At 41.4% G+C, this 9146-nt stretch overlaps 1 protein-coding gene across 1 annotated transcript; it reads left to right on the top strand.

Moving 5' to 3' along the window:
• Positions 1–177: 177 nt before the first annotated feature.
• lg4h16orf89 (linkage group 4 C16orf89 homolog) lies at positions 178–9111 on the top strand. Its single transcript, XM_063472480.1, has 8 exons — positions 178–457; positions 2339–2491; positions 3073–3223; positions 3512–3629; positions 4266–4425; positions 5015–5119; positions 6461–6550; positions 7849–9111. Exons 1-8 carry the CDS (start codon positions 277–279, stop codon positions 7950–7952), a joined length of 1062 nt encoding a protein of 353 aa, XP_063328550.1. The 5' UTR covers positions 178–276; the 3' UTR covers positions 7953–9111.
• Positions 9112–9146: the final 35 nt, after the last annotated feature.

Raw genomic sequence — 9146 nt, 5'->3', positions numbered from 1 at the left:
AATAAATGGTTTCACTGCACATCACTTTAAATCCTCTTAGGAGGTAAGGTGAGGTTTTCTTGGTGTATTATTTTTATTCTAATAATAATTCAAATTAAAAGCAGCAAAAATAAAATGTAATTTCGTGATGATAGCCCCTCTGACGTCATGGATATTTCCTCCCCCCATGCTGAGCCCTTGACTTTCCTCCCCCCGTGTTAAAGCGGAGACAGGCTGTCCTCCTCCGCCTCTCTCGGTCTCCCTGCTAGACTGAAGCTGTCCCGGACCTCAGACCGGATGATGCGGGTTTCGGTGCTCCGGCTGGCCGCAGCGCTGGCTCTGTTTGCCGCAGTGTGCGGCTCTCGGGCGGAGGTGATCGATGACATCCTGAGCAGCCTCTCCCGCGGAGTGTCCTTCCTGGAGCGGCAGCATGAGCACATCAACCTGGACGGAGTGGTGGGGTTCGTCATACTGCAGGGTAGGACTGTTTACCAGCTGCAGGAAAACATCTGGAGAATAACAGCTGTTTATTGTTTGCTTGTTTTGGTGAAACTCACTGATTTGAGATGCAGGTGCAGATCGGACATGTTATACAAATATGCAAAAGCTTTTAAAGTGAAATGTTTTTAACCTCAGTGTCGACTCAGAGGTTTTTGTCTCGCAGTGCCTGAAAGTGACACATTTTCTGCTTCACTCTCAGACTTTTCACTGATCTGTGTTTTGTTTTACAGTAAAATACAGTAAAGTACAGCGCTGCCAGTACAGCTACTGCTCTGACATTTGATTTTATGACAATGGAAACCCCAAAGTAATCTAAAAATAAAGTAAATCTATTGTTTTAACCCCTTCTGTCCAAAAACAAATGATGAACATTTCCAGAATAAAAAGTGTATCCCCCCAAAAACTTTGATTTTGTGGCCGTAGCTTCTTAAAGAGCTAAAGTGGGAAGTCTGCGATCCTCTCTATCATGTGTATTCAGAGCACAGAGGATAAAATGATGGCCGGTATTTTCTGCAGGGCATTTAATATTCTGATTGGCCAGCTTCTGGGAGCCTGCTGAGGGGCAGCAATCTGTGCAGCATTAAACTGTAAAGTCGCTTACAGGAGGTCATGTTACACGTTTTTAATGTGAACGTTTGATGCTGTAAGGACAAATAAAAAGGAAGCGTGTGACGGTCTGAGTGGTGGCTCTGATATTTTAGTCTGCTCCACTGTGACAAACATTTAAATCTTGTTGGTTTCAGCAACTTTGAAGAAAAACTGTCTTTGTTTTGGTTTGCGTCACACTGTTTTCAGGTCTCACCACCGCTCGGCGAACAGTCCGTGAGTGTCTGCAGACGAGTCAGGGTCTTCCATGTGTAACATTATTAAAAAGGTGCAGATTACAGCTCACTAAATGACACAACACTGACTGAAGCTGCGCCGGCCACATTTGGCTAAATAGTTTCTGCCGTGGTTTGTTTTCTCACCAGGAAAGTGAAGTGACTTTAATGTGAGGCCGTGTTTGCACTCAGAGCTCTCACTTTGTCCAGCAGAGATCATCTTCATGCTTTATTATCTTTTCTCATAAATGCAGATGTGCAACAGCTGCTCTGCTGTTTATGAAACAGAAAACAGCAGAAAGTAACAGCTCAGTATTCAACATCTGCTTGCTTTTCTCATTTTAGACAATGTCGTGTCTGTGAAGTGACATAATTTGAACCTTTATATTTTCTGTATGTTGACAATACACAGCAGTCTTGTGAGAATCACAGTTTCTAAGTTATGAGGCTTTTTGTCAATTTTCCACCAATCAATCATGAAGCTGACCTTGAAGACCTCAGTGGATGTAAGTCAGAATTTACAAACTCCGCCTGCTCCAGATTTAGAGAGACGGACATGATGTCATGCCTGCAAACCTGTTGGCAACCAAAGCAGTCACACAGAGGCTTTCTGTGCACCTGACCTCTTTGCATATGCAGCTGATTTCACCTAGAGCCAGCCGGTCAGGTAATATCGAGACCAGAAGGCTGCTGGCTGGTCTGCAGGTCTGTGTGACTGAGGCTGAAGTAAAAACACTGAAGAGCTCACCTTTGAAATAAAACAGGAAGTAAGCCAAAAGAGGGGAAACACAAAGACACAAACAAGGGCATGAAAAAGAACAAAGGAAGAAAGTAACAGATCAGAAAACCAACTAAGGGCCTACCTTTCAAAATAAAACAAGAAGTAAACCGAAAGAGGGTCCATCCACAGGAGGACACAGGCAGAGGAAATTAAAACCATAAACAAAGTATACTTATATCCTTTCAGACACATAAAAATATTCAAGTGATTCTTTTATTTTACGAATGAACTCTTTCTTCCTGTTTTTGTGTCTCAGCTGAGCTGAAGGAGGCGGTCCGGACGTGGCCTCACACCGACCCGGTCAGCTGGGCTCAGAGAACCACAGCTGTCGCTCTGGTCAGACGTCTCGACCAAAGTCTGGAGAAGGCTAACGCTGCACTGGAACAGGACGACCCAAAATACTACAGAGGTGAGACTTTCAGACTCCATGTCCCAAAAGTCTGCAGGTACAATGCTGATCCATTTAGTGGTTAATTCTTGTAGCTGTTATGGTCTTTATGTGGAAGACATTTTTTCAGACATTAAAACATGAAAAGGCTCAGGGCAGTCTCAGATATTTATTTTTTATTATCACACCTTATATTTATGAAGGTAAAAGTGTCAGTGATGTTAAAAATTTGTTTTTCAAAAGTGACACTGAAACACACTACAGGTGAGTGAACACAACATCGAGAACAGACACAACAAACAGTCAGAAAGCTAAGAGACAAATTTCAGTTTCACTGCTGTGACATCTTCTGTAGGTGTTTCCTGAAAAAGGGGGAGCTTATTTAAAGACTGATTGAACTTATAGGGGCTGTTTTTTGAGTTAAATTTGTATTTAATTATGTTTTTAATCATCATGACGTATTGATTAAGGCTTAATTACATAATTTAAATATCTGACTTGAGAGAAATGAGCAGGCAGGTGTTGCACAGGTGTGCAGGTGAGGTTTGTTGAGATCCTGGCAGATTTTAACAGTTGTGCGTTTCTTGCATCCTCCTCTCAAGAGTTCGAGCCCCTGTTGTCGTGGAGTTTCTGGCTGATTCCTCAGGAATGGTACACCACAGATCCCAGCCTGGTTTATCCCTCCACCATGACCACTGAGTGTTACGACGAGCAGCTCAGTGACAAATGTCTGACCCTGCTGCTGGGAACCTGGTATGAACCCACACCAACACCCCAAAGAGTCCGGCTTCAGAGGCTCTTTACTGTGCTGGTTCCCCTACATTTGGATTGTTGGACTGTGCAAGTTATTCACCGGCCGCAGCCTGTTTTTTAACTTTAAAAATGCTGATTTACACTAAAGAGAAAGTTCTTTATCTCATTGTAACTGTCAGTAGTTTGGATTGTTTTTCACTACTGTGTAATTATGTATGAAGGTAACAAAACCTGTAAGCTGAGGTGAGGACACTCACCTGCCTGAGTCGTGTGTGTGTGTTCGGACAGGAAGATGAACGGGACGCCATGCATCGTCACCAAGCCCTGCCGGGACACCATGACTCGTTTTGGGTGTCCACACTACTCTCTGTCCCACCAGCTTCTCTACTTCATGATCGGAAAAATGGTGAGCAATCAAAGATGGAAACAACACGTAAAACCACTCAAAGACCCACAGATGTGTGTAACACTAACAAACAGAAAGCATTTTGGAGAAAGAAACAACCTCATTTTAGGAAGTCTCACAGAAAGAGGGGCTCAAATCCAGATATGAGCCTCCTGTGTGGAGTTTGCATATCGGCTCAGATATCGGCCCAGAACCTCCAGTTTAAATCAAAATACCAGATTAATGCTGCCTATCTCTGCCCAAACTGTATTTTAAATCTTTTACTTCCTGGTAAGACTCATTACATTTTCATTAAGAGTCTTTACATTTGTATGTTTTTCCCAGTAAAATACTGAGCCAAAAGCTCAGGCTGTAGACTGCTCTAAACACTTGGCTGTAGAGCCATACCTGTGAGCACAGAAGCCCCACCCACCCACTCTTCAAAATATTCTGTTTATAATGTGCAGCCAATCAATAAAAAGCTGTCTTAAAGGGAGACCAGTAGAGAGCCAAAGACAGAGCCTTGGGGAACACCGCAGGTGGCAAAACTACTGTTAGAAATATTTGATTATCTAAAGTAGCGAGGACCATTACAGATTTCAGTATGAGGGGAATTCATGAGCTTCACAGTTTGACTCTTTGGTATTTCCATTTCAGAAAGGCTGCACTAATCTGCTGAAAGGTGACACACGAGCATCCAGAGCAAACATGACTGAACAGAACTACCAGAGGATCTTCTGCTCCAACATGATGAAGACCAACCAGGACATCAAAGACGGTCTGACCGAACAGATGGTCGACATCTTCATCGAAAACAGTGAGTGTCGACATTTTCCTGATCCGGTGTTATTCCGGTGCGTAGATTGATGCAAAATGAATTCCCATATTAAAAAAAATGTTCTTACTCATATTTTAATATTTCCATGCAAAAAAGCTTAAAAATGAATTAATTTATAAATATAAACCACTAATTATGATAAACTTAAGGATAAACTCATAAAAATGATCGACCGGAATGTGAAAACCATATTGTCAAATATTGATGTGTCCTTTTGAATGAGATAAACTAAAAAAGTTTACATTTTTTTGATGACTACATCACCATTTCAATATAAAAGAAAATTATGGAATTAAGAGCGATCATAACAAAATGTGTTGGTTGTAGAATTTAGGGATTTTAATGTCGTGTCCTGACTTTTCAGGAGACATTGAGGCTCACCTTCAGAGAATTCATGTAACAAAGAAAGTTTCTTGTTTTAGGACTTTTTAAGAGTTATAATTTAATTTTTGTTTTAGATTAAATTGAAAAGTGTATGGGAGGGGGGGGGATTTGGATGAGCAGTCAACTGTAAAAATGTATGAACTGTAAATAAATTAGTTTCTGAGTTTCCTCTCTATGTTGGCAGTCCTGATTTGTGGATTGTCTGGATTCTCCGACTTCCACAAAGCCGACTGGCTGCAGCACATTCTGAGGCTGCAGGACGAGGAGGTGGGCTGCTTTGGGAGAGACAGTGAGTATCACAAAACCTGCTACAGTCTGCTGAAATATATGTTCTTAGTCAAAAATACCAAATATGTCAAACCTCATAATATAGCAACAGTGTATTTTAGAGGTCTTAATGAAACAAAGATGGCCACTGATGCAAGAATATGCAGTTTTTTTATGTGTTAGGTGAATAAAACACAAAGAGCATTTGTACAAGTAACGTGGTGATCAGATCTCTGTCTGATGTTATGTCAGTGAAAAATCTGCACGGGATCTGAATTACCTGCAGATTTCTTGAGAAAACGTTTGAGGAAGTGCAGTAATTTGAAGCATATTTCAGCACTTCAGAAATATTGTTATAATTTACCTACAGTTTCTAAGCTTTTCATGATTTATTTCTTGATTTCTTTGGACAGACTAGCAAACAAAGACTGCAAACTGAATTTTCTGCTCATTTATTGTGAAAACTTTTAATAAGAATAAATGTTTGATGTAGTAGTCAGGGATCTGGGATTTTATGACATTTTTACATGCTGGTGAATAATAATGCTGCCCAAGGCGTGCCCATGTGTGGATAATAAAAACTGAAGAGGACCTAGAATACTTCCTTGAGGAGCACCATATTTAACATCAGCTGCCCTGAACCATTAAATCACTTTTTACTTCAATTTTTAACTTTTGAGTAGAAAAAAAATGATCATGAGAATAGTGATTAAGAGTCCTTCCATCTCAAATCGCTGCCAAAGTTCTATATCTGCACATACACGCTAATAAAAAACTGAAAGGCATGCAGAGTAGTTTACAACATGAAATTCTTCAGTTAAGTTGGAGCATTTTAAACTTTGGGAATTCTTTATGTTGGCCAAAGGCAGGATGTATAATGGAAACAGGTTAGGAGCCTGAAACTTCCTCGAAGAACATAATATCAACAACAAATGTCGTCAACACTAAATCACCCGAGTTACAAATTTAACTAGAGGGATGGAAAATCTTTGGGCTGTTCAAAAAATTTGAGGTTTTTGGGGCTTTTCGTCACAATTATTATTGCATTCCTGCAATGTTCATGTTTCGGATCCTGTAGTAAGATATATAATAAATAGATTTAAATATCTATTTAAATACAATAAATAATAAAATCAGCCATGGAGCAGACTTTTTATATGCACTGTACTGATGTATTAACCCATTTGCCATTTGATGTATTTTGAAAGAAATTAGTTTTAAACAAAAAAAAAATCTTCTCCTAATTACTGGTGTGGATTACAGAAGAATCAATTATCGGTATTTATCTGTAGTAAATTACTTATTTCTGGGCAGAGATCGTGAACGGATGGATGGGCAGTTCATTCTCTGTTGTTCTCCTCAGAGAGCATCATCTCACAGATCATTGGAGACGAGCTGCTGGAACAGCTGCAGCCTCACAGGAGAGTGAAGAGGAGGGAGAAGATACTTCCAGGTCCGTTTAAATTTTTCTCAGCTGAGGATCTGTCACGGTCTGCAGCTGCAGAATGTGTGAAGTGATGATGAGGCGCTCCCAAATGCAGACTTAACAAAAAACAAGCCGCTTTATTCATAGGCTGCACAAAAACAGAAGCAAAAAGCGAATGGAGATAGAACTAAACTAGGTAGACTAACTGGGAAAACTAAACACTAAACACAGGGAACCTAAAACATGAACCACGAACATGAAACTAAGAACTTGGACATGGAGAGAAGAGCAATAACTGGACAAGAGGAACCTGACACAATATATATGCACACACACACACACACACACACACACACACACACACACACACACACACACACACACACACACACACGAGGGTGATTAGGAGAAGCAGAAACACACGGGGAACACAGCTGGGATGAATTAGGCGTGACGAGACAGGGAGGAAGCAAACCTCATCACAGTGAACACAGGACAGCAGACTGTCAAAATAAAACAGGAAACACACTAAGACGCAGACTAAAACACGCAACATGATACAGGGGCCGGGAGGAAGGAAAGCACATGGGACCAAGACAGACTGGAGAGACAATGGGATGAGACACAAACAGTTACAGAGGCGAGACATGGAGGGAGAGAGAGACAAGACAGGCTGGGGAGAACTACATGGACAGACATGACTGACTGTGGAATGAAACACAAGGAGGGGAACGTGTGGACACAGAAGGGAGACGCAAAACAACGACCCGACTAAGACATACACAGAGGGTGACGGAGCGATAGACACGAAACACAAACACAGACGACAAGACAGGTTCTCACAGGAGACACGACGACAAAGGCACAAAAGGGACCTAACAGACCAGAATTTACCAATAACTCAGTGACATGGAAAGGACTAAACTCAATACTAAATGATAGAAAACTCAATCATAACATCTCAGGAATCATAAAAACACAATAAACTCACAGCTGGATCAAATGACCCAGAACCATGACAAGATCGTAACAATCACATCAGCTGATCTTCAGCCACTGTGGCTATAGAAGCTTGTTGCAGGAAACAGTTTCTCAGCTTCGTTTTGTAGGTTTGGAGGAAATCTGAACAACGTTGGTGTTGTGAAGCCAGCGGAGGTCAGATTAAAAACGCAGTTGGATGCAGAGCTATTGGAGCTCATATGCTGATAATTTCTTGTTATGTGTGAAGCTGGCATGAACAGTCTTTACCACCTTAAGTACTTCATCTGATTTAGTTTGGGGGTTTTGTTATTGTCTAATAAACTCTGTTTTCTTTCATCTGCCAGACGGCTGTTCCAGTCACATGACGGCGGTGGCGGTCGGTGCTCTGGGAGGATACCTGAACTACTACCTGACAGAACAGGACATTACGAAGAGGCCGCTTTCCTGAGGGGCGTTCTCACGAGAAAAAAACACTTTAGATCATCAGGTAGAGACTTTCGTCATCGGCGAAATGAGGCAGACTCTCCACACCACATGTCGCTTTAAGAACGTAGTGTTAACATGATGACAACGCCTAATGCAAAGCTGGGATGTGGAAGCTAAAGCTTTCTTTTCAGTCATGTTGGATTTTGTTACTATAACAATAAAGCTGATTTTTTTTACCATTATTATTATCAAACCTAAACAAGATGTTTGAAAGTAGTGATGCTCCAACCGTAAAAAAGGATAGCGTACTCGATAAGTAGGACCGTGGTAAAATGTAAATGAGGGTTTTGGAGGATGAAATTTGGATTAATTAGACTTTTCGAGGTCATCACGAGATTTTTCCTGGCTCCAGGGGTTAAAGTGGGCCACAGTGATCCTGAAAACACACCTCCAGTTAATGAGTGATTACATCTGATCGGCAGCATTTAATATTAAGAGAGTTCATTTTTAATGCAGCTCAGCTTTGTTTCCAGCTGCTCCCACCTCAACCAATCAGAAGGTGACACATGGCTGCATGCACACTCTGAGCCTTCAAGCCTTCCATTCGTGTCAGAGTTCATGCTCACAATAAGACTGGAATCTTAATACTTTAGCATTTAGCCATCACTACAGGAGTCCACGGAAAGTGCTGTATGAAAGTTACAGTGCTGAAGTCCCACACTGAGCTGTGATGGTGACGAGGGCAGAGCTGGTCCCGATGGTTTCAGCTTTGAGAACTGAAAATGCACAGCTAAGAGTTTTTATACAAAAAGGTGCTCTGAGTGAATTTAATCCAATTCAGTTTTATATATATAAACTTATGGGGCCAAATCACAACAAAAGTCACCTTGATGCGCTTTATATTGTATGGTAAAGACCCAGGAAATATACCCACCCCCCACCAGCCAAATCCCACTCTAACCCCTGTGCATCAGCGACATTGTGTCCACAAAACAGTGTTTTTTCTTTGATGTAGCCTCTTTAGGAGAAATTGTAGTTGCAATGAGTGAACAAGAGATCAGGTGGACCTGGAAGGGGGGGGGGGGTTACCTTTGTGTGAACACCACAGTGAGAAAAAACACAGAGGACACAGCATGGTGTGGTCAGAGATTCGAGGATCTGTGAGGTTCGATTCTGCAGGATTTATTTTTAAAGTTTATATAAAGCTAAAAACGCT

Source organism: Pelmatolapia mariae, linkage group LG4, assembly GCF_036321145.2.
Source record: "Pelmatolapia mariae isolate MD_Pm_ZW linkage group LG4, Pm_UMD_F_2, whole genome shotgun sequence".
Taxonomy (NCBI): domain Eukaryota; kingdom Metazoa; phylum Chordata; class Actinopteri; order Cichliformes; family Cichlidae; genus Pelmatolapia; species Pelmatolapia mariae.
The sequence above is the reverse complement of the archived record's forward strand: the minus strand, read 5'-3'. Positions and strand labels throughout refer to the sequence as shown.

Coding starts and splice junctions, on each gene's coding strand:
- lg4h16orf89 (XM_063472480.1), top strand. CDS start 277: ATGATGCGGGTTTCGGTGCTCCGGCTGGCCGCAGCGCTGGCTCTGTTT. Junction 2,492..3,072: donor CGACCCAAAATACTACAGAG/GTGAGACTTTCA, acceptor CCTCCTCTCAAG/AGTTCGAGCCCCTGTTGTCG. Junction 6,551..7,848: donor GAGGGAGAAGATACTTCCAG/GTCCGTTTAAAT, acceptor TTCATCTGCCAG/ACGGCTGTTCCAGTCACATG.